This window comes from Macaca mulatta, chromosome 5 (genome assembly GCF_049350105.2).
Source record: "Macaca mulatta isolate MMU2019108-1 chromosome 5, T2T-MMU8v2.0, whole genome shotgun sequence".
NCBI classification, from domain to species: domain Eukaryota; kingdom Metazoa; phylum Chordata; class Mammalia; order Primates; family Cercopithecidae; genus Macaca; species Macaca mulatta.
The window spans coordinates 153,763,816-153,788,733 of NC_133410.1; the positions used below are offsets into that span (position 1 = coordinate 153,763,816).

The following is a 24,918-nucleotide window of genomic DNA, read 5'->3' on the forward strand; positions in this document are numbered from 1 at the left end:
AGAGAGAGTCTTTCTCTGTCCGCCCAGGCTGGAGTCGGGAGTACAGTGGTGCAATCTCGGCTCACCTCAATCTCTGCCTCACAGGTTCAGGCGATTGTTCTGCCTCAGCCTCCCGAGTAGCTGGATTATAGGTGCTGCCATGTCTGGCTAATTTTTGTATTTTTAGTAGAAACAGGGTTTCACCATGTTGGCCAGGGTGGTCTCAAACTCCTGACCTCAGGTGATCTACCCGCCTCAGCCTCTCAAAGTGCTGGGATTAAAGGCATGAGTCACCGCGCCCAGGCCTAGCTCCCAATTCTTTAACATGCTTAAAGGAGATTAAAATTCTTTTCTATTACTAGGTATCTCAAAGATACTCCTGTACCCTAAAGGGTTATAGTTTAAAAAAAAAAAAAAAAAAAAAACACACACACACTTAAAATAACACATTTCAAACTACCATCAAGATCTCTTAATTTATATTAATAGAAAGTAGCTTTAAGAGTTACAGATCCTGGCCGGGCACGGTGGCTCACGCCTGTAATCCTAGCACTTTGGGAGGCGAAGGAGGGTGGATCACCTGAGGTCAGGAGTTCGAGACTAGCCTGGCCAACATAGTGAAACCTCACCTCTACTAAAAAAATAAAAAATAAAAAAATTAGCCAGGCGCGGTGGTGCATGCCTGTAGTCCCAGCTACTTGGGAGGCTGAGGCAGGAGAATCGCTTGAAACCAGGAGGCAGAGGTTGCAGTGAGCCGAGATCGCGCCACGGCACTCCAGCCTGAGTGACAGAGTGAGGCTCTGTCTCAAGAAAAAAAAGACAAAAAAGTTACAGATCCAATTAAGTGGTTCTCCCTTTACGTTTAGCGTGAGTAGAGAATTTGGGAAAAGGGAGGCTCCAGCTGTGCATTCTACAGCTCTCCTGGTAACAACCAGGCTCATTTATACCCACAGAACCGGCACAACTGCCTGGACGCCTAGTATGTCCTATTACACTGAGATACCTATTGAGGTTAGCAATTAGTTTGTTTTCATTGTAATAACTGGTTTTCAGTTTAACCGATTCTACCTTCACTGCTGTTGTCGGACACGATTAAACTGTATTCGTATACATTCTAAGAGTCCGTGACCAAAAGAACTATCTATATATAAAAATAACCACCATAAGAATTTTTTTGCCAGCCGGGCATGGTGGCTCACGCCTGTAATTTCAGCACTTTGGGAGGCCGAGGCGGGTGGATCACAAGGTCAGGAGATCGAGACCATCCTGGCTAACACGGTGAAACCCCATCTCTACTAAAAAAACACAAAAAATTAGCCGGGCACAGTGGCAGGCGCCTGTAGTCCCAGCTACTCAGGAGGCTGAGGCAGGAGAATGGCGTGAACCCGGGAGGCAGAGCTTGCAGTGAGCCGAGATCGTGCCACTGCACTCCAGCCTGGGCGACAGAGCAAGACTCTGTCTCAAAAAAAAAAAAAAAGAATTTTTTTTGCCAATTCAACAAATGACATTTAGCAACACTTCTTTCACAGAAGCCATGTTAGACACTATTATGAATCAAGGTATTATTAGTATAAATAAACCACAGTGTCATCTGATAGGGCTTTCCTCTGCCATTAGCAAAGTGGAGCTAGTCTTAAAGCCATTTACCTAGCAACAGGTGGCAAATGTAAGTTAGTAAAGCTTATTTTCAATCAAAAACAATGGTAGGCATATCTATTGGTTTTTCTCCTCTTTTAATAAAGATTATGGCACATACAATCTATCGGATCCCCTTGCTCAGAAGCAAAACTCTCAGCAACTTCTATAAAGTGTGAGAGTGCTGGTAATTTACAAAGTCAAGCACTGCAAGAAAAGCAAGGTTAAATGACAACTTTTTAAAATGTAAATTACTGTGCAAGGTTGAGAACACTCCGGAAGAATTAAAGTAGTATGACAAATACCTCTGCAAATTAATATATACATGAAAGCAAACGAGAAGGCTTTCCCATTTTTACTTGGGACAAGACAGTGATAAATACTGGGAAAGGCTGAGACACTGTTTTAGCAAGTCCTCTAAGAGTGTCCTATTTTTAGCTCCATGGCTGTGGAGCTGATTCAGGTCAGGCCTCCGGCAGGCCCAAATCCACAAGTGTAAAAAGGAAATGGCCTATCTAAATCAGATAATTCGGAGAGAAAGACCAAAATCCTAACTCAAGTCTCCTCCCCTCTTTAAAAACTGCCACTTAGATTATTTACTCTGATTCCTTCTTAGAAATGATGAATATTTGTGATTTTATAGGATAAATTGTTGGCAAAAATATAAATCCTTGGTACTTATTTTAAAAGGGAAGCCTGACGTTGGTATTACTTCCTCTTTCCCACACACACACTTTGCCTTTGGCGATGATGGCTATACCTGTAGTCTACTGAACTTCTCCCAAAGTTCAAGGTCTTGAGCTAAGCTCATCAGACTAAAACGGAGTCACATAACTGGGAAGGGTAGTCCCTTATGCCTAACCTAAGCCCCATTACAAAATACAATAAAATGTGTTACCTGATGTAACAAAGAGTTCTTAGTGTAAACTAGCTCTTGCCCCCTTTCCAGTTAAAAACAGAGATCCCACTACAATAACAGAGAGGTTTCTGTATAATCAAGGCCACCAAGTATCTACGGTATGCACTACGGAAATCAGGCACACCTTTCTGCTTCAATATAAACTAGGACTCAGATAACTCAAATCCAAGTAAATTCCAAGCTTCCCTTACCGCCATTTACTTCTACCTCCTCGCTTACCAAACTCTTGCTAGGTCTAACAGTACGTAATAAATATGGGCTGAATTCACTTCCACCTCTTCCCTAGCTTCTGGAGGTGCTGAGGAGTTCAAGGAAGCAAGACAGATACAGACTCAGAAAATTCACAAATGGGGCAGACTATTTACCTACTACTAATAAGGACTGGAGGGAGTGGGTGGGTGTTAACATACCTCACAGCAACATTGAAATAGAGAAAAGTCTAACGGACAGAGCTTGGTTTGGGGAGCTTCTGGAAGAATGTTTCAATGACAATGTCCACAACATAAAGCAACAGTTTGTGTCCGTTAAATCAATTTGTTTTAAAGAAAGATTTTACTCCCTATGGCAAATAAATGGCTTGCCTTTTAATGTTTAAAAACAAAACAGACTGGTCTCCAGATGTTAAGTAAAAGATTTACTCACAAATAGAAATTTTAAAAGTTATTTAGCATTCAAAAGAGGTGAGGGAAAAGAAAACAGAAACATCATAAAAACCCCACAGGGGGGTAGGGAGCGGTGTGCGATGGGGTGTGGGGAGCAGGTCCTAGGTCAAACGAAAGCACATGTGAAAGGTCTGAAAGACACACCAGAGCAGAAACTTTTATCCAGCTACTTCGGCAGCTATTTTTCAATACAGGATGGGTTTTGGTGACAGTACACCTACAACACAGTGTTACATAACATGGAATAAGCTCGCTCAAAAAAAAAAAATCAGAAAAATCTTCCTGAGCAACTGTGTTAGAAAGTGGTTTTGAAAAACTCCAGTTACACGTACCCTTTCTACTACCAACATCAAAACAGGCTTTTTTTTAAAAAAAAAGTCAGTTCTGTTTAGTATACCTACACAGCCCAGCAGACCATAATAAAGGGTGGAACCTACTCAAAGACAAATCCTTCAAAATATTCTGTATTTGTAAAAGGTTGGTTTTCTCAAACGGCAGTTTGCCCATTTCATTCAAGTGACATGGGCGAGCTTGCCTACCCCACATTCCAAAGTCCAGCAGCAAACCAAAATATGTTCCACAAGTAAAGTTTGATCCACAACTTCTAGTAAACACTTGTTTTACTGGAGTGGGGTGAGCGTGGTGCTTCTTAAACGAAGGGATGGAAGGTGAATGCGGAACAGAAGTGAAAAATATCATGTCGCCAGGTCCCCAGCAATAAATCAACTGTACAAGCTCCGAGCAGGCCTCACAAGTTGTCCTCAATCCATTACCTCTTCATCAGGAGAGAGACACCCCGTTAATTTGCGAGCTTTGAAGTTTCAATTTGCACCTTTCAGACGCAAAGCAGCGTCCCACTCCGGCGTTACAATGGGGCGCTGTGACGACAGCGAGGGCACGCGCAGCCCCGGCCGTGGGCGGCCCGGACAGCCCGCAGCTGCCTCCCCACCCAGACCCGCCGGGCCGTCCCCGCCTCCCCTCGCACCACCCCCCCCCCCGCAATTACCTGCTCCGCCACTGCCCGGAACAGGCACGACCCGTCCTTGGCGACCAGTTTCCGATACAAGCCCAGTTTCCGCAGATAGGCGTCCATGGGCGTCGCGTCCTCGCGGGGCCCCGCGCCACCCTGGTCCCCGCCGTCGGGGAGGCCGACGGCCGCCTCCATGTTGCTGGTCCTGCTACAGGCCAGGCGCGGCAAGGGCTAGCCCCACATGGCCAGGCCGCCGGCAGCTCGACGCCCCGGCCTGGGGCAGGCGGCGGCTCGGGCTGGGGCTCGGGCTCCGCGAGCGGCGGCAGGCGGCGGCGGCCCGAGGCAGCGTTCCGCGCTCTCCGGGCGCATAGGGGAGCCCTGCCTAATGCATGGCTGTCCGCACGCGGCCGCCTCCTCAGAGCGAACACGCGCCCACAACAAACGGGAGGAGCGGGATTAAGGAAAACCCCGAGAGTGAGCAGTCACTTCCCGACGGCCTCGCTGGCTGACTCAGGACCCAGGCCGAGGGTCGCCGCCCCCACAAGTTTCCTCGTCCGTACCGGTGTGAAGCGAGAAAACCCCCGCCCCTGGCGCGCACGCTGGGCCGGCTCAGGTGAAGCGAGGCCTGCGTCCCCCGCGCACTCCCCACGCCGGGAGCCGAGGAAACCAAAAAAGAAAGACGCGGCCTTTCGTTTCCCCACCTCGCTGGAGGACGCCGGAGGGGCGGGGAGCGGGTGGGGGCGCCCGGGAGAGAACAGCACCTCGCAACCCAGAATTTGTTTTCGCTTTCGGCCCGACAGCGGAGAGGACGGCGGGAGGTGTAGTCTTGGCAGCCGCAGGAAGTCGGCTTGCGGCAGGCGGGGACGCGCGGGCCGGCCTACCCGGGGGAGGCACCCGGGAGGCGCGCGGACTACAAGTCCCTACAGCGCGGGCGCCGCCGCCACCGCCCCAAGCGGACTTCGCGCTGCTCTGGCGCCGCGTCCGCGAGCAGGCCGAGGGGCTCTGCCAGCCGACGTGGGGCGAGCAGCGCGCGCCGCCCGCCAACCCTGCCGCTGCGCGGCGGGAAACGCGCGCGCTGGGCTGGCGTGGAGTTGCCAGGGACACGGCGGCGCAGTGTCGGCCCTTTGTGTATTTCTTTCCAGAGGGCGCACCTATCTGCTCCCTTCCCCCCGGCCTGCCCTCCTGGCGTTTCCATGGAGGTGGTTTTAACGGCTTAAGCAGAAAATAGAGCTAATTGGCGGAGGCTCCGGGAACTGGCACGGTGCGGGACGACACACTCTGCCCATAAATCAACGGTGGACTGCTGATTCCTATTAGAAATTAGAAGTACAGCTCACGTACTACGGCAAGATGAAGGCTTTGCCAAAGACATTTTTGTTTACCCTGTCGCTGTAGCTGAGCACCCCATCTCAGAGGCATGTCACTGTCGGAAGACGTTAGGGTTTTTTTGTTTTTTTTTTTTTCCTTCTTAAAAAATTCGTCTTGTAATTGCTTGATAACATGCTAACTGGACTGGCCATGGCTTCCACCAGTGCTCGAGGCTTCAGCTCAACCTGCCACCCTCCGATGATGAATGACAGAGAATTGACAAAGTCAAATTATGCTTTAGAACCCAGAATTTATCCAGCATGCTTCTGTTGCACCAGAATTTTTTTTTTGCTAAAATACAACATGCGGTGTCCTTATTTAAATACATGGTTAATCATAACACTAATTCAGTCTTTAGGCTATGGTGGAGGAGAGGGAGAAGAAAAGGGAGCGTTACTGTAGGTTTAGACATGTAGTCAAATACGTTGGAATGGGGGCAAGGCAGGCCAGGTGGTGAGGGTCCAACGACATAAATTTTTTAAAAACTACTTTAGACACTTTTCAGTATTTTCAGTGCAAGCAATCAGTCATATATTCACTCTCCTAGGAGCGTAATTGATTTCTTAATGTTTATTCTATCTCAAATGATGCTTCTTTTAGAGAATACAAACGTCATGGTTACCCAAATGAAAAAAATGTCCCTGCCTCAAATTTACTTGTTGTAGCAAAGAAACACTTTGAAATCACGTTTAGAAAAATATAGTTTCAGCCGGGCGTGGTGGCTCACGCCTGTAATCCCAGCACTTCAGAGGCGGAGGCGGGCCGATCACTTGAGGTCAAGAGTTCGAGACCAGCCTGACCAACATGGAGAAACCCCGTCGCTACTAAAAATACAAAATTAGCCGGGCGTGGTGGCGCATGCCTGTAATCCCAGCTACTCGGTAGGCTGAGGCAGGAGAATCGCTTGAACCTGGGAGGCAGAGGTTGCGGTGAGCTGAGATGGCAACATTGCACTCCAGCGTGGGCAACGAGCAAAACTCCGTCTCAAAAAAAAAAAGAAAAAGAAAAACAAAAAGGAAAAGAAAAATATAGTTTCAAGTCCAAACCTGTTGCTTTTGTTTTTAAAATACATTTACATTGCATATACTTCTCATTCTGCTTAAAAAAAAAAAAACAAAAACAAATCCTGAGTATTGCCACTACTTAAAACATGGATCACCCTTGTTTTTGAGTTTAAAAGCTTGCCTTTTAAACTCAAAGAGAAACTCAAAGTAGTATCTAAAATCCTGCTGAATGAATGTAGAACAGCCTCACTCTAAGCTGGCTGCGTCTGGTTCCAAAATTAGAAGTGATGCACCTGTTATCTCTGACCCTGGGCCTGTTTAAGGAAATCCTTTAGGTATTTTGAGACCTAATCCAAGATAGACCCTCTGTATGCCAACTTCCCAAATATAGCTCAGTGTTAAAGCAACATTAGAGGATCCCACATATTTAAACTGGACCAAAACTTAGAGAAACTCACTTACTTTCAAAGAAGGATCTTTACTTGTTGACATTAACTTCTGAACCTTTTCAATAAACCAAACCAAAGCTGACAGAATGTTTATTCTAAGGAAGCCATTTCTGCCTGTGTGAAGAACTCTAAGCAGACATCATTTTAATCAAACAATACCTGAAAGATTCAATGCTTTTGAGACCTAATGAAATTATAAAATTAAACTTACGCAAAGGAGTCAACCAACTTTTTTTCCTTGTGCAAAGTCAATGCCTTAAGTTTGTTTACTCTGACAAACTTTAGGGCTAATAATTGTACTAGACAGAATTTTTAAAATTGTTTTTAAACTTCATAGATCGATAGATTTTATGGAGTTTTGTTTTTTCCAACCTAAGGTTAGGTATTGTAGTAGGCAGCCTCTAAGATGCCCCACCCCCGACCCCCACCCTGTGATTCCCACTTCCTGGTATTCACACTCATAATCACCTCCACCTTGTAACAGGATTGGTCTGAGTGACCAATAGAACAGAGCAAAAGTAATGGTATGTCACTTCTGAGATTAGGTTATAAGAGACACTTTTGGCATTTTGACTGCCCTCTCATACTCCCTGTCTCATGGGTCACTCATGCTGGTGGAACCTGGCTGCTTATGTGTCAGACTGACAGAGAGGTTCCCTTGGTAAGAAACTGAAACCTTCCTTCCTCCAGCAGTCATGTGAGTCAGCTTTGAAGCGAATCCTCCAGCCCAGTCAGGCTTTCAGACAACTCCAGCCTTGGCCAAAATCTTGACTACAACCTCAGGAGAAACTCTGGCCAGAACTACCCAGATAAGCTCTGAAATTCTTGACCTCAGAAACTGGGTGAGAGAGTTTGTTTTAAGCTCCTAAATTTTGTCGTAATTTGTTACATGGCAATAGATAAATAATACAGATATAATTCTTCATTATTTGTCTTTACTACATAGAGAATGAATGCATTTTGACAATTCATGAAAATAATCACTGGTTTAGTATCAGTGGTTTTACCAGTTCTCTGAATTCTAAAGATGAAAAGGTGGGTTATTTTACCAAAGAGTCAAAATAGTAAGTAATAGGATTTTTTTAAATCTATGAAATCTCTTACAAAAATAGAGTAACCAAAGAATGTTTTTATTGCCACATAGCATTGTTTCATTTTCTACAAAAATTCAAGTAATGGAATCCTACTCAAAAAATGTATTTTATGAAAAAAGACTTGTTTCTTCTGGATCTTATCTGCCAGAGGCTACTAATTGCCATTCTCCACTTCCCATTTGATTTCCCCTGAGTTTTTGCTGGGCCCATGGGCACCCAACTTTGGGCTGTATCTCCCAACTACCTTGGAACTAAATGTGACCCTGTGATTGTGTTTAGGTCAATGGGATGTAGGCAGAATTATTTAACTTCCAGCTCATCTCCTTAAAGATGGATTCTCCTGCCTTCTACTCTCTGTCCTACTTCCCATGAGGTGCTCTGAAAACATGGTTGAAGGCAGAGTGGCTCACGTCTGTAATCCCAGCACTTTGGGAGGCCGAGGCAGGCGGATCAGCTGAGGTCAGGAGTTCAAGACCAGCCTGGCTAACATGGTGAAACCCCATCTCTACTAAAAATACAAAATTAGCCAGGCTTGATGGCGGGTGCCTATAATCCCAGCTACTCCGGAGGCTGAGGCAGGAGAATCGTGGACCTAGGAGGTGGAGGTTGCAATGAGTCGAGATCGCGCAACTGCACTCCAGCCTGGGCAACAGAGTGAGACTCCATCTCAGAAAAAAAAAAAAAAAAAAAAAACATGGTTGAAACTAGTTAGCCAGCTTTGATCATGCAAAGACAACACCCTAAGATAACAGAGCAATGAGATGGAGGACTGGAGCTCCTGAATACTTCATAGCCTGTGATCCTTGAACCACTCCTCTCCAGACTGTTCATGAGAAATAAACTTATTTTACTGACCATTGCCACTGTTGTTATTATAACTACTTAGTCTATGTACTCTAGCATATTTCCCCCTCCAATATTAAATAAGTGATAATATTTGGGACAAATTAAATTTACTTATAAGAGTTTCTGAGTTGAGCAGAATATAATTCTTTTTTTTTTTCTTTTGAGACAGAGTTAGTTGTCCAGGGGGGAGTGCAATGGCGCCATCACAGCTCACCGTAGCCTCAACCTCCCCAGGCTCAGGTGATCTTCCTATCTTAGCCTCCCGAGTAGCTGGGACTACAAGCGTGCACCACCACTCCCAGCTAATTTTTTGTGTGTTTTTAGTAGAGATGGGTTTTTGCCATGTTGCCCCAGCTGGTCTCAAACTCCTGAGCCAAGCAATCCTCCTGCCCCAGCCTCCAAAAGTGCTGAGATTACAGGCGTGAGCCACCACACCCGGCCCATAATTCTTTTTTCTGAGAAATTAGGGAATTGCCAAAGACTTAATTGCAAGATTCCAAATGTTAAAGGGCTTCAAAATATGAAATTTTTAACATCAAAATAATGGTGTTATTTCAACTAATGACTTTCTGCCTCACCAACCCACATTCCCCTTCAGCTGCTACATTTGATGGTGTTGACCACCTTTTCATTTTGTTACTCTCCTTCACTTTTTGTGAAGATGATATATCTTGTGTAGTCAAGATATTTAAATATCTTGTCTTGATTATATCTCCTTTGCTGATTCCTTTTCTCCCCCACTCCCCATCTCCTAAATGTGGGGGTGCCCCAGATCTCAAGCTTTAACTTTTTTAGCCCTGTTCTCTTTTCCAAGCTTTAATATCTTATCTCTAGTCCATGCAGGGTATTTCCACCTAAAACACATTTCTAAAAGTAAACTCATTTTTCTCTTAAAACCATCCCCCTCAAGCAACTCTAACATGAAGCATTAGGTTTAAATAGTAGATACTCAAAAAACACAATATTTGCTGAATCATTTAATGATATATCATTTATTTTGGTAGCTAACTCTTGTTGTTGCTTAATCGTTTTCCAGTCTCTGTGGAATAGATGAGAAACAATAAGGAGTTATAGTTAAGGTAATAAAAACCAACTTTTTGCAAATGAAATAATTTAGTTAAATGCTCAGGCAAATCAGGAAAAAACCTGGTGTAATGGGACTACATTTCCAATTTATATTTTGGAGGAATGATCATTCAGAAAAATAATCTTATCTGTAATTTAATAATCGAATGAAATGATAGAAGAAAACGTATACTATAGCTTTTCCGTTTCATTTGCAAGCTATTCACAAGGAGGAACTGGCTGGTGGTAATAAAAGACTTTACCTAAAAAGCCTATGATTCTATACCCATTTCCCACCTTCTCTGGTAACTTAGAATATCAACATTAGCAAAGTCCTTCACAAGCCTTCTAAGTCTTCAATACTATACATTCCTGCATAGCAGAAAATACTTTAACGTTGCATGAGTTAGTTTACCTTTTCCTTGCTACAGCAAAAGGATCAAAAGAACGGCAGAGGAGAGACATCGTTTCCCAAAACGGGAAGCAGATACTTCTTACTGCAGGAGAATGTTTGACGATCAAGGCTTGAAAGAAAAGAAGACCACTTTTCTTAGTTTTTAAAGTAATTTTAAAAATTCCACTATGGCTTAATTGTCATCAAGATCAATTCAAAAAATTACAAAAGAAAAAAAAAAGGAAAGAAGAAAGGAAGTACAAGGAAGGGTAAAGGGGCCAGGACCCTGGTGCCATCTATTAGCCAAGTGAGCTAACCGAGAGAAGGACCTTGCAAGGGGCTTGGCTGAAAATGCTCAGATATCTGAGTCCTTTCTAGCCACCATTCAGCCTCCGCATGAAGGAGCATCTCGTGTTGGCCATGTTACTTAACTGTACCAGCGCTTTGTAGCTTGACTGCTCTGTAGTACCGAAGTTGGTGTATGCCATGAGATCCTTACTCAATCCTAATAAAGAAAAAAGAGCCCCCATCTGTACTTTCAAACCCCGGAGCTAGGACTGAATAAGTTTCAAACCCCAGAGCTAGGACTGCAGTCCTGAGACCCTATAACTTGTATGACTAAAGAAGTGAAACTATGATTTAGTTTCTTATTAGAGCTATGACTTCCATATATTGCTATGCCCAAGCTGGATGAGTTAATAAACCTCACAGTAGACTGAGCCCCTTACACAAGTAGCTAGTAGCTAAGTCATAGTCCATCATCTCTGCAAATAAAACCTCCACATACTTCCAACCATTTACCTCTCCTTCTACCACTACCTCTTGATTCCACCCTGACAGAAGCAAACTCACGAAGTCCCATTACAAGGTATTTACTTTAGCTCCCCAATAGGATTGTAAACTCTCTGTAGGCTTGTAGAATTTAAGATTCTTTTTTTCTTTTTCAAGTGTCTAATAGTATATTTGCTTTTGCATATTCAGATTAAACATTCAATAAACATTCATTAAATGATTTCAAGTATTCCCAATGAAATGCTCAAAGAATAAAGTATTTCAAATGAAAATACATAAATAACCACAGGTTATGGAACCTCACCCTGTAGGTTGAGGCCTAAATATTTGATATAGAACAGTGGACCAAGATTATATGTTAAGTAATACTTAATACTGTCTTCCTAACCAAACAAATTGAAGATAATCTAAATAGAGAATTGGTCAAACACATGATTATGATTATTATTATTAATTTTTTTTTAGAGTGCTAGGGCTTTATTACAAATGGAGTTGACTGCTAGAGAGGCCCTTCTCCAATCTTTCTTCTGTACCTTCTTCCCCCCCAAAGACATCCCTCTAGGGGAGGTCAGTAGGCCATTAGGTAGGAGGAAATCTAGAGAGTGAAAAGGGGCATTGCTTTTGTCAAAGTCATCTGAAACAACCACTGAGTCTGAAGGTTGGCTCCAGTTGAGAGTCTTCTAGTGGAAGAGGCTTAGCTCTCATCTTCAAGGTCCTTCATTTCTACATCCTGGGGAGCTTTTGTCTTCTTTTGCCTTTTAAGCTGTGGTTCACTAGTCCTGGCTGGCTTTGAAGGGGCTTCCACTTCCATGGCCGCCTTCTCTTTCTGGGCAAGCCGGATCTGCTGGAGGAGTTTTCTGGCTTCTTCCCTGACAGAGTAATGTTGGCATGTGCACTGGACGCCCGCTTCTTGAGATGGTGCCGCGTGATCAGCCCTTGGTCTATCACAGCCCCGACCACGCGGTGCCTCAGACGCCGCTCCCGATTCAGCACCCGCCGGCCTTTGAACAACTTCTTCTTCAGCTCGGTGCGGGGCTGGTTGATCTTTGCCCCGGGAGCTCCCAGAGTTGCGATGCCACCCCTGGTCAAACACATTCTAATGTGTCAATACAATTAGAATACAGTACTATGCAGCCTTTAAATACAATGTGTCTGTTTCTGTGTGTGTGTGTGTCATATCACAATCATCCAGAAAACTGTATAAAACCACAGATTACTGAAATTGAAGGTAGAAGACGGTGATTAATTAATCAAAGATCTGTCATGAATTAATAATTGTACAACTTAGGTAATGAGCACATGTGAGTTCATTATACTATTCCTTTTACTTTGTACATGTTTGGAATTTTCTATAATAAAAAAGTTTAAAAACAGAGTTTTTAATATCCTACTTCAGGCTGGATGTGGTAGTTCACACCTGTAATCCCAGCAGTTTGGGAGGCCAAGGTGGGTAGATCACCTTGGATGAGGTCTCAGACCCTGAGGTCAGGTGGATCACTTGAGGTCAGGAGTTTGAGAGCAGCCTGGCCAATGTGGCGAAACCCTGTCTCTACTAAAAGTACAAAAATTAAGGCTGGGCACAGTGGCTCACACCTGTAATCCCAGCACTTTGGGAGGCCAAGGCGGGCAGACCACTGGAGGTCAGGAGTTCGAGACCACCCTGGCCAACATGGTGAAACCTTGTCTCCACTAAAAATACAAAAATGAGCCCAGTGTGGAGGTGGGCGCCTGTAATCCCAGCTACTCGGGAGGCTGAAGTAGGATAATCACTTGAATCTGGAAGGCAGGGGTTGCAGTGAGCTGAGATCGCACCACTGTACTCTAGCCTGGGCAACACAGCAAGACTCTGTCTCAAAACAAAAAAACAAAAAACCCGGGCACAGTGGCTCATTCCTGTAATCCGAGCACTTTGGGAGGCTGAGGCAGGTGGATTACAAGGTCAGGAGCTCGAGACCAGCCTGGCCAACACAGTGAAACCTCGTCTCTACTAAAAATACAAAAACTAGCCAGGCATGGTGGCACGTGCCTATAGTTCCAGCTACTCAGGAGGCTGAGGCAGGAGAATCGCTTGAACCCAGGAGGCAGAGGATGTGGTGAGCCAAGATTGTGCCACTGCACTCCAGCCTGGGCAACAGAGCAAGACTCCGTTTCAAAAAAAAAATTAGCTGGGCATGGTGGCACAAAAAATTAGCTGGGCATTGGTGGCCTCTGCCTCCCAAATTGGTGGGATTACAGGTGTGAGTCACTGCTCCTGGCCCTGAACGTATTACTCTTAAAAGCACTGTAAAACCTGAGTAAAATAATTTTTAACAACTTTGAGATACAATTGACACAATAAACTGTATATATTTAAAGTGTACAATTTTCATATCTTGATATAATGATATGCCCATGAAACTATCACCACAATCAAACTAATGAACATATCCATCACCCCTCAAAGTTTCCTTATCCTTTTTTGTAATCCCTGTATATCACACACACACATGCACACACACATACAAACACACACACACAGACACACACACACTCACACTCCTCAAGTTTCCAGATAACTATTGATCTGTTCTTTGTTACTGTAGATTAGTTTATATTTTCTAGAGTTTTTATATAAATTGAATTATACTATATTGGCTCTTTTTTGTCTGACTTATTTCACTCAGCACAATTATTCTGAACTGATCTGTTCATTTCATGTATCAGTAGTTTTTTTCTTTTTCTTTTTTTTTTTTTTTGGCTGAGTAGCATTCCACTGTATGAACACACCACACATTGTTTATCCATTCAGCTGTTGTATATTTGTCTTGTTTCGAGGTTTGGGCTATAAAAATAAAGCTACAATGCACTCTTCACTTTTCTCAGGCAAATTACCTAGAAGTGTAATGACTAGGTCATATGTCACATGGTAAGTGAACATTTAACTTTCTAACAACAACAACAAAAAAAACTGTTCCAAGTGAGTTGTACCATTTTATATTCATTGGTTACAGCAACAGTACATGAGAGTTCTAATTCCTTCACATCTTCTCCAACACTTGGTATGGTCAGCCTATCTATCTATCTATCTATCTATTTATTTATTTATTTATTTATTTATTTATTTATTTTGAGATGGAATCTTACTCTGTGGCCCAGGCTGGAGTGCAGTGGCGTGATCTCGGCTCACCTCAAGCTCCGCCTCCCAGGTTTATGCCGTTCACCTGCCTCAGCCTCCAGAGTAGCTGGGACTACAGGCACCCGCCGTCATGCCCGGCTAATTTTTTTTTTCTTTTTTCTTTATATTTTTAGTAGAGATGGAGTTTCACCATGTTAGCCAGGATGGTCTCGATCTCCTGACCTCATGATCCACCCACCTCAGCCTCCCAAAGTGCTGGGATTACAGGCGTGACAGACTTTTTAAATATTAACCACTCTAATGAGTATGCAGTGGCATTTCATTGCAGTTTTACTTTGTATTTCCTTAATGACTAATGATGTGGAGCCTCCTTTTATGTACTTGTATGTCATTTGTATTTCTTCTTTGGTTGAGTATTCAGTTTGGTGGGGCTCTTGCTTTTAGGATTTGTTAGGTGGGACCAGAGCAGCATTTAGCTTAGGGTTAATTTATATCCACTACTGAGGCTAGACCTTTCTGAGTATTCTAACCAATGTCTCATGAATTATGAGATTTTCCAGTGTGGCTAGGAGGAACCATCACTCTCCTTACGCTGTCTCTATACTGGGCATTGTTTTCTCTAATAGTCTCAGGAGGTTGTTTCCCTGGCCTTGGGTGGTTTCCTCCCATGCATGCATTGGTTACAAGAATTCTCCACAAATCATCACAGTTATTTCTCTATGCAGCCCTCTTCTCTATTGTACTGTGTCCAGTGAATTGGAGTTGCTTTGCTCTCTGGGACTCTTAGCGCCATCTACTCAACTCAGGGAGTCCCTGTATTTCACTTGAATTTCCCCTCCCTGTGCCATGGTCTGAAAACTCTCTCAAGGCAATAAGCTGAGGTGATTATAGGCTTACTTCATCTGTTTCCCACCTCTGTGATTGCTGTCCTTTGTTGTCTAATGTCCAGTGTCCTGAAAATTATTCTTTCATATGTTTTCTTGACTTTTTTCTTTGTCATTTCAGGAGGAAAGGTAAATAAGATCTCTATTACTCCATCTTGGCCAGAAGCAGAAATTTTAAAACAAATACAATGAGTATTTTTATGTTTACAGACTTTTCAGTTTGGGCCACAAAATAAGTCTAGTTTCCCTGCTTTTTTTTTTTCTTGTGAGATGAAGTCTCACTCTGTCGCCCAGGCTGGAGTGCAGTGGCGTGATCTTGGCTCACTGCCACCTCTGCCATCCAGGTTCAAGCGATTCTCATGCCTCAGCCTCCTGAGAAGCTGAGACTACAGGCGCACGCTGCCACACCTGGCTAATTTTTGTATTTTTAGTAGAGACAGAGTTTCACCACGTTGGCCAGGCTTGTGTTGAACTCCTGACCTCAAGTGATCAATCTGCCTTGGCTTCCCAAAGTGCTGGGGTTACAGGATTGAGCCACCAAACCCAGCTGGAGAGAAACAGTTTTTTTGTTTGTTTGTTTTTTGAGATGGAGTCCCACTCTGTCACCCAGGCTGGAGTGTGGCGCGATCTTGGCTCACTGTAATCTCTGCCTCCTGGGTTCAAACGATTCTTCTTCCTCAGCCTCCCGAGTAGCTGGAATTACAGATGTGCTCCACCATGTCTGGCTAATTTTTTGTCTTTTTAGTCGAGATGGGGTTTCACCATGTTGGTCAGGCTGGTCTGGAACTCCTGCCCTCATGATCCACCTGCCTCGGCCTCCCAAAGTGCTGGGATTACAGACAGGAGGCACCACGTCCAGCCAAGAAAGAGTTCCCTAAAAGTGAAAGAAGTACATATTTGACATACATACCAAAGGTGCATTTTCACACTGGAAAAAATAAAATAGAATCCACAAAACACTGTAAGGATCAATACATGAGTTTAGTAAGGTTGCAAGATACATGATCAATCCAAAACCAATTGTATTTCTACACACTAGCAATAAACAATCCAAAAATGACATTTAAAAAATTCTGTTTACAATAGCATCAAAAAGAATAAAATCTTAGAAAATAATTCACAAAAGAAGTTTGAAAATTGTATGCTGAAAAGTATAAAGCATTGTTGAAAGAAATTAAGGGAGATATAAACACATAGAAAGATATTAATGCTCATGGATCAGAACTTAATTTTTTTTTTTCAAGACAGAGTTTAGCTCTGTCACCCAGGCTGGAGGGCAGTGGCATGATCTCAGCTCACTGAAACCTCTACCTCCTGGGTTCAAGCGATTCTCCTGCCTTAGCCTCCTGAGCAGCTGGGATTACAGGCATGCACCACCATGCTCAGATAATTTTTGTATTTTTAATAGAGATGTGGTTTCACCATGTTGGTCAGGTTGGTCTAGAACTCCTGACCTGGTGATCCGGCCACCTCGGCCTCCCAAAGTGCTGGGATTACAGGCGTGAGCCACCGCGCCCAGCCAGAAGACATAATATTGTTAAGATGGCAATACTACAAAAATTGACCTACAAATTCAACATAATTCCTACCAAAATCCCAGCTTGGCAGAAATTCCATATAAATCTAATTTATATGGAAATGAAAGAGACCCAGAATAGTCAAAATAACCTTGAGAAAGAACAAAATTATAGTAATCATGCTTCTCAATCTTAAAATTATTACAAAGCTACAGTAGCCGGGCATGGTGGCTCACACCTGTAATCCCAGCACTTTGGGAGGCTGAGGTGGGCAGATTGCCTGATCTCAGGAGTTCAAGACCAGCTGGACAACAGGGTGAAACCCTGTCTCTAATAAAATACAAAAAATTAGCTGAGCGTGGTGGCAGGCACCTGTGATCCCAGCTACTCGGGAGACTGAGGCAGTAGAATCACTCGAACCTGGGAGGCGGAGGTTCCAGTGAGCCGAGATTGTGCCACTGCAGTCCAGCCTGGGTGACAGAGCAAGACTCTCCAAAAAAAAAAAAAAAAGATAATTCTTGGGAGAAAATATTTATAAATCATATATCTAGTAAGGGATTTTACTGAGAATATATAAAGAACTGCTACAACTGAATAAAAAGACAACCCTATTAAAAATAAGCAGTAGATTTGAATAGCCATTTCTCCAAAAAGGATGTAAAAATAGCGAATAAGCACATGAAAAGATTTTTATTACCTATCATGGAAATACAAATCAAAACCATGATGAGATGCCACTTCACACATACTAGGCTGGTTATAATAAAAAAGACAGACAATAGCAAGTTTTGGTAAGGATGTGGAGAAATTGGAACCCTCACACTTGCTAGAGGGATTGTAAAATGCTACAGTCACTTTGGAAAACAAGTTTGCCAGTTTCCTAAAATCTTAAATATAGAATTATCATATGATCGAACAATTATACTTCAAGGTATACATTTAAGATCATTAAAAACATGTGTCCAGATAAAAACTTGTATACTAATGTTCATAGCAACATTATTCATAATAGCTGAAAAGTAGAGATAACCCAAATGTCCATCAACTGATGGATTAATAAACAAATATGGTATATCTGTATAATACAACTAAAATGAAAGTACAAATACAACAACAAAATGGTGAACCTTGAAAATATGCTAAATGAAACAAGCCTGGCACAAAAAGCCACATGTATGATTCCCTTTATATGAAATGTCCAGAAAAGGCAAATCCATACAGACAGAAAGTAGAGGGAGTTGAGGAGTGGGAGGAATGGGGAGTAGCTGTTAATAGGTAAGATTTTTGAGGACAGGTGAAAGTATTTTAAAATTAGATCAGGGTAAAAGTTGTGCATCTCTATGAATATGCTAAAATCGTGAAATTGTGCACTTTAAAAAGGTGAATTTTGTGAGATAAGAATTATACCTCAATAGAGTTGCCATAAAAAATAAATTAAAATGGGCCAGGTGTGGTGGGGCTCACACCTGTAATCCTAGCACTTTGGGAGGCCAAGGCGGGCAGATTACCTGATATCAGAAGTTCAAGACCAGCCTGGTCAACATGGGAAACCTCATCTCTACTAAAAATACAAAAATTAGCCAGGTGTGGTGGCAGGCGCCTGTAATCCCATCTACTTGGGGGAGGCTAAGTCATGAGAATTACTTGAACCCGGGAGGCAGAGGTTACAGTGAGTTGATATCGCACCACTGCACTCCAGCCTGGGGCATAGAGTGAGACTCTGTCTCAAAAAACATAAATAAATAAATAAATATATAAATATATAAATAAATAGTATAAGTATTTCAAATAAACTTAAAATTTAAAAAAATGCATTTTATTATAGTAGTCTCCCCCTACTGGGGGGAAATACATTCCAAGACCCCAGTGGATGACTGAAACTGTGGACAGTACTGAAACCAATACATTCTATTGTTTTTTCTATACATATTAATGCATACTTATGATAAAGTTTAATTTATAAACTCGGCAAATAAAAGAGAATAATTATAACAAAATACTGTAATAAAAGTTATGTGATGTGGTCTTTCCCTTTCTTTCTTTGAAAATATCTTATTGTACTGTACCATGGGGAACTTAAACTGCAGAAAGCAAAACCTCAAATAAAGGGAGACTCCCGTATTTGCTTTTGGGTCTACTACGAGGCTCAGTTGTAGAGGCTCAGTTGTATAAAGTGAGTAACATTTTCTTGTGCCAAAATCTACCATGTTTCCAAACAATTCAGTAAGTGTTTGTTTCATTTTCCTCAATTAGCAAGAACAGTCAACATGTTTAAACTCATTATTTGGTAATATAATAAGCTTATCTGGTATTATCTTCTAGGATAAATACTTGTAACTTTATAAATAGTGCATTCAGTCCCCTAATTATCCATATTTATAAAAATCTTATCCATAGATAATCTAAGATGAAGAAGTAGACAATAAAGTACAAGAAAAGATAAAACACTAGTAAAATGAGAAAATGTAGCAGGACATGAACTTCTTGTTTTAATGTTTTCTTTCTCTTTCTTTGCAATAAACACATTCCAGGAAAGGCACGTCTACTGCCACTCCTGAGAATGGAATGAAGGTATTTCCCTCACCTGTTTGAAGACTGACCACTAGCCTATAAAGCTATTGCTCTAAGCACGAGTTTTAATGAGCCATCAAGCTCTATTGAGGGGCCTGGCGCAGTGGCGCACGCTTGTAATCACTTTGGGAGGCCTAGGTGGGTGGATTGCTTGAGCCCAGGAGTTCAAGACTAGCCTGTGCAACATGGTGAAACCCTGTCTCTACTAAAACCACAAAAATTAGCCAGGAGTGGTGGCGCACGCCTGTAATACCAGCTACTTGGGAGGCTGAGGCAAGAGAATTGCTTGAACCCAGGAGGTAGAAGTTGCAGTGAGCTGAGATCACACCACTGCACTCCAGCCTGGGCGACAGAGCAAGAGTCAGTCTCAAAAAACAAAACGAAACAAAACAAAACAAAAATCTATTGTGAAAGAAATTAAGAATAGGTATTTGATTTGTGTGTTACTACGTACAAAAAAAAAAAAAAGCAGAAAGCATGTGAAGTGAGATGATAGGAACTGGTGCTTGGGACATAAACCTAGGAAAAAATGTCATAGAAAGTAGGAGCCTGGTGCACAAGAAGTGCAGGGGACTATTATATATAAAGTTTCGGTGCTGCAAAGGAAATAGCACTGGAATATAAAATTTTCTTTTTAATTCTCAGCAAGGCAAGTTACTTCTATATAGAATGGTGTGCCCTTACAGATGGAACAATGGTGAGCGCACAGTTGGACAAGGGAGGGGAAGGGGTTCGTATCACTGACCAACGTGGTGGTGGCTGCTGTTGGCTAGGGTTAGACGGCACAGGCTAAACTAATTCCGACTGGCTAATTTAAAGAGAATGACAGGGTGAGTGCTTTGGCGGGAGTCAGGGCAGAGCAGGTAGCAAGTAATCGGAACGAGGTAGGGTGGAGCAGGTGGTCAGAATGAGTTAGGGTGGAGCAGGTGGTCAGAATGAATTAGGGTGGAGCAGGTGATAGGAATGAGTCAGGGAGGAGTAGGTAATCAAAAAAGGTTGTTTTATGAGGAAGTTAAGTTTAAAAGTAAAAGGCAAAGAATTGAAAATACTGACATATTAATTCTTTGAAAAGAAATTTATAACTCGTATCTAACAGGACTAAGGATTACTGTGAGGCTTATTGACCAACCAGCCCCAAGTTTTTACAGGGGGAGACTCCAGGCTCTTGCACGCATGGACTCTGTTGGCTGGCAAGGACCCAGCTGATCAGCAGATCACCATCTGATTCCAGGAGTTTCACTCTGTCCCCAACCAGCCACTCCACATCTACACCGTCTCTGCAGCGGCTTAAGTCTTGTTGAGATCCAAGGAGGGCCTTGGATATCTGGAACAATGGTGAGGGTGCTGAAGTGAGCCAAAGTCATATTCCCTCCTCCAGCTGGGATGTGTGGTGACTTCTTCCCTTACTGTAACATGGAAAGAAAAAAAACAAGAACAAAAAAAAATGGTAAGTTATGCTCCTGAGCTTACTAAGACAACTATTTACCTATTGCCTCTCCATCCCAAATAGATCCTTTTGTAGCTGCTCACTGATGCCAGGACTGGGACTTTGCAAATTACATTTCCTGAGCTCCTTCGCCAGTTGGCGATCTGTTAAATTCTGCAAATCAGAGGCGCAAGAGGGAGATTGGAAAGTTGGGGAGGAGGAGAAGTGACGTTTTTCTGACTTTTTGCTGTTTTTATGTTGGCCTAGCTTTTTCTGTCACCCCCAGAGGAAGCCTCACTACCCTCTCAGAGGTGCCAGGCAGCGTGCACTTCTCAGAGGCCTTATCCCCAGCTCAGGAGGCCCTTTCTCCAAGGAGATGAGTGGTCATCTCAATATCTTCCCTTTTATTTCCCGAGAACTGAAGGTAGTTGTTTCTGCTATTCTCTCTGGGTTACCCCAGGGCTCCATTTTTGTTCTTCCAGTCTTACAGCACTTGAGTAATCAATTCTCTCTCTATAATCTCCCCTGTTCAAATATGTAGCACTGTTTTTTGTTTGTTTTCCTTCCTGACTGGACTGTGGCTGATACAATACTACCCTTTGCAATCTGTAACATGGAGCAACATTCCCTTCTTCTTTTATAGAATAAAGACTGAACCAAAAAAGAAGAAAAAATGGCTAAGTTTTGCTCCTTGGTTAACTCAACCCAAATCATCTTTCTAATTAAATTTTTAAGTTCACCTCAGTTTGAACTTATATACTTGTTTTTCAACATGCTTAACCACCACCTATAATGCCTCCTGTCTTAATTAATGGATTTCCATATAAAATAAACACTGAAGACTCTTTTTCTTAGAGTATGTAACACATTTTTGTCAAATAAAAATTATAAAAGTATAATTCCAATTGTATTTGTAGAGCAGAAGTTCTATTAATATATTTCCAGACCGCTCCCCAGATAAAAGAGAGAGACTACCAAATGTCCATCTTCAGTCATCTATCCTGAACCAAAAAGCTCTTCTAGTGGCAAGATATTTAACCCTTTCTCTCTTTCTTTCTTTCTTTTCTTTCTTTTCTTTTTTTTTTTTTTTTTGAGACGGAGTTTCGCTCTTGTTGCCCAGGCCAGAGCAATGTCATGATCTCGGCTCACCACAACCTCCGCCTCTCGGGTTCAAGAGATTCTCCTGCCTCATCCTCCTGAGTAGCTGGGATTACAGGCATGCGTCACCATGCCTGGCTAATTTTGTATTTTTAGTAGAGACGGGGTTTCTCCATGTCAGTCAGGCTGGTCTCGAACTCCCGACCTCGGGTGATCTGCCCACCTCAGCCTCCCAAAGTGCTGAGATTACAAGCATGAACCACTGCGCCTGGCCCCTTTTCTTTTACATTTTTTCTTTCTTTCTTTCTTTCTTTCTTTCTTTCTTTCTTTCTTTCTTTCTTTCTTTCTTTCTTTCTTTTTTTGAGACGGAGTTTTGCTCTTGTTGCCCAGGCTGGAGTGCATTGGCGCCATCTCAGCTCACTGCAGCCTCCACCTCCCGGGTTCAAGTGATTCTCCTGCCTCAGCCTCCAGAGCAGCTGGGATTACAGGTATGCGCCACCACGCTGGCTAACTTTGTATTTTTAGTAGAGATGAGGTTTCTCCATGTTGGTCAGGCTGGTCTCAAACTCCCGACCTCAGGTGATCTGCCCACCTCAGCCTCCCAAAGTGCTGGGGTTACAGGCGTGAGCCACTGCGCCTGGCCTCTTTTAATTTTTAAGTAGTCTTTCACCTGCAGAATTTGCAGAGCCTTTTGAGAGACTCTATCCCCTTCTCCTTCTCTGGCTAAGTTGTATTTAAGTAGAGCAGCATAAGGCTGATGGATGGTATTTCTTCAAGATGGGTATTTAAGAAAATTCCATAAATACTCCGTGTCAATTACTAGTTTATTGCTTCTTAGCTCCAAATCCACCCTTCACTGCCTGCGCCATAATAATGAAGCTGGACTTTCTTCTTTGCCATTTGGCATGATGTTAAGCTTTGTCAGTACAGGGTGTTGGGGGGACGCTGGCTGGAGAAGAAAAGAGTTTCTCTCCCTGGTTGCAGTGTTCTCTTCTTGTCAGGCTCCTGCAGCAGTCAGCCACACCCAGTTGTACCCAGTGATTATTAGCATATGGCACCTCCCTATGAACAGCTTTTCACGGCACCTCTTTGGTGACTTGACAGTGAAGTGCGGGCGACAAGGTATTTCTCCATGAACAGCTTCCCCCAGCACTTCATGAGGTGGATTTCCAGCAAGTTTCATCAGTATGGCACCCCCGCAAACTTCTCTGCCATCCAGTGAGCTAAGTCCTTGCTGTTTCTATGAGGTCTGGATGTCAGCCCTGAATGGGCTTCCTTATCTTGGTTCTGTTGGTAGTGGCTGCTCCCTAAACCTGCTATCCATGATATGAACCCTAGAATACCTGACAGATCTTAATCAATTTAGAAACCTTATTTTGCCAAGGTTAAGGACATACCCATGACACAGTCGCAGCAGGTCCTGACAACATGTGCCCAATGTATCAGGGTACAGCTTGCTTTTATACATTTTAGGGAGGCATAAGGCATCAATCAATACATGTAAGATGTACATTGGTTCGGTCTGGAAAGACGGGACAACTCAAAGCAAGGGGCTTCTAGGACACTGGTAGGTGAGAGACAAAGGGTTACATTCTTTTTGAGTCCTTGATCAGCCTTTCACTGAATACACAATTTAGTCTGGCTCAGTGAATCTGCATTTTTACATGAATATTACGGCAGAGGAAGCATTTGTCTCAGGTGAGCAGAGGGATGAGCTTCTGCTCACATCTGTGAAGGTAAGCGATCAGGATGAAGTTCAACAGAACTGTTTTAGGGTAAAGATCTTGAGGCCCACAAGGAATTTCCTTGTGGGCAAATTGTGAGGGAGGTATGTAGCTTTTTAGCTATCTTATTTAGAAATAAAATGGGAGGCAGTTTTGTCTGACCTAGTTCCCGGCTTGACTTTTCCCTTTGCTTAGTAATTTCCTAGCCTCGTGGAAAAAGTCAGTCTAAGAAAATGAAGTTGACATATAGAGAAAAGCAACAGTAGGAGGAAAATGAAAAAAAAAAAATGTTGGCGTTAGAGTGCCTGATTTTAATATTACCACAGGCACAAATGTGCCCTGACCCTTACCACGGTTTAGTTACTTGTACCAACTAATTTATTTTTCCCCCTAAGCTGCTTTGTGTTAGGTTTCTATCACTTATAATTGAGAATCCTAAAATGTTAACTTTCCTGAGGACCCTTGACCGCATTCTCACTTCCACTCTTTATTCCTTCAGCATATTTTATATGTACTAACCATTTGCTACTTTATACTGTGCTTCTTCCCTAACCGCCCATATGGCACAATTTTACATTTTTAGCTGATGGTATCTGAGGCCATATTTTGCATATATACATTTTGTTATTGCCAATTAGATGGCAATTGGCACATCTGTTACACTGCCATGCACGTCGTTTGCTATTTAATTGATGAATAGAAATTCCATGACATTACAAATGTGGTTGTTTCCCTTTAGGGGTCTAATTTAAATATGTACTACAGAACAGCCCTCACTCAGTATCCATGGCATGGGGTAGGGGAGCGGGAAAGAGGGAATTGGTTCCAAGATCCCCGCAGATACCAAAATCCACGGTGTTCAAGTCCCTTGTATAAAATGATGTCATGTTTGCTTACAACCTATGCATGTCTTCTGGTATACTTGGTCATCTCTAATTACTTATAATACCTAATACAATGTAAATGCCATGTAAATATTTGTTGTAGTGTTTTTTATTTGTATTTTTTTAATTGGTGTATTGCTATTTAAAATGTTTTTTTGCACATATTTTCAACCCACGGTTGGTTGAATCTGCAGATGCAGAACCTGTGGATATATAGGGGGCCAATGGTATATGGTGCCTAAGAAATATTCAGATAGCATACTGTAATAGTAATAGCCTCTATTTGTTAACATTCCATTTTATTTAAGGAACTATGTTTTGCATATGTTATCTTGTTTGTCACTCTAGGAAGTTTTATTATTTCTATTTCAAATACGAAAATACTAAAATTACATTAACTTGACAACACTTGAACCAAGGCTTCACTGACTCCTAAGTTCATCTACTATGCTATGCTGCTTCACCTGTAGTGTAGATAGATACATTATATTTTAAAAGGAAAACCCCTGAAGGTGTACTGTA

At 42.6% G+C, this 24,918-nt stretch overlaps 1 protein-coding gene, 1 long non-coding RNA gene and 1 pseudogene across 7 annotated transcripts in view; 1 reads left to right on the plus strand and 2 right to left on the minus strand.

The window, feature by feature from the left end:
• The window catches only part of OTUD4 (OTU deubiquitinase 4), a 48,247-nt gene extending 43,269 nt beyond the window's left edge, over positions 1–4,978 (minus strand). For 4 of the 6 annotated variants that reach the window (XM_015139295.3, XM_001095354.5, XM_078002302.1 and 1 more), the window contains exon 1: positions 4,202–4,978. In XM_015139295.3, the coding sequence (XP_014994781.3) occupies positions 4,202–4,360 (159 nt within the window). In that variant the 5' untranslated portion in view covers positions 4,361–4,978. Of the gene's footprint in view, positions 1–3,968; positions 4,135–4,201 lie in introns of those variants that run through there. The other 2 variants (XM_078002300.1, XM_001095019.5) reach the window with 2 other exon arrangements.
• Positions 4,979–11,847: 6,869 nt separating this feature from the next.
• LOC705526 (uncharacterized protein C11orf98 pseudogene) lies at positions 11,848–12,272 on the minus strand (annotated as a pseudogene).
• A 7,831-nt stretch (positions 12,273–20,103) lies between these two features.
• The window catches only part of LOC144340848 (uncharacterized), a 102,086-nt gene continuing 97,271 nt past the window's right edge, over positions 20,104–24,918 (plus strand). Inside the window, exons 1-2 of the long non-coding RNA XR_013417312.1 lie at positions 20,104–20,711; positions 22,179–22,276. This is a non-coding gene — a long non-coding RNA (uncharacterized LOC144340848). The remainder of the gene's footprint in view (positions 20,712–22,178; positions 22,277–24,918) is intronic.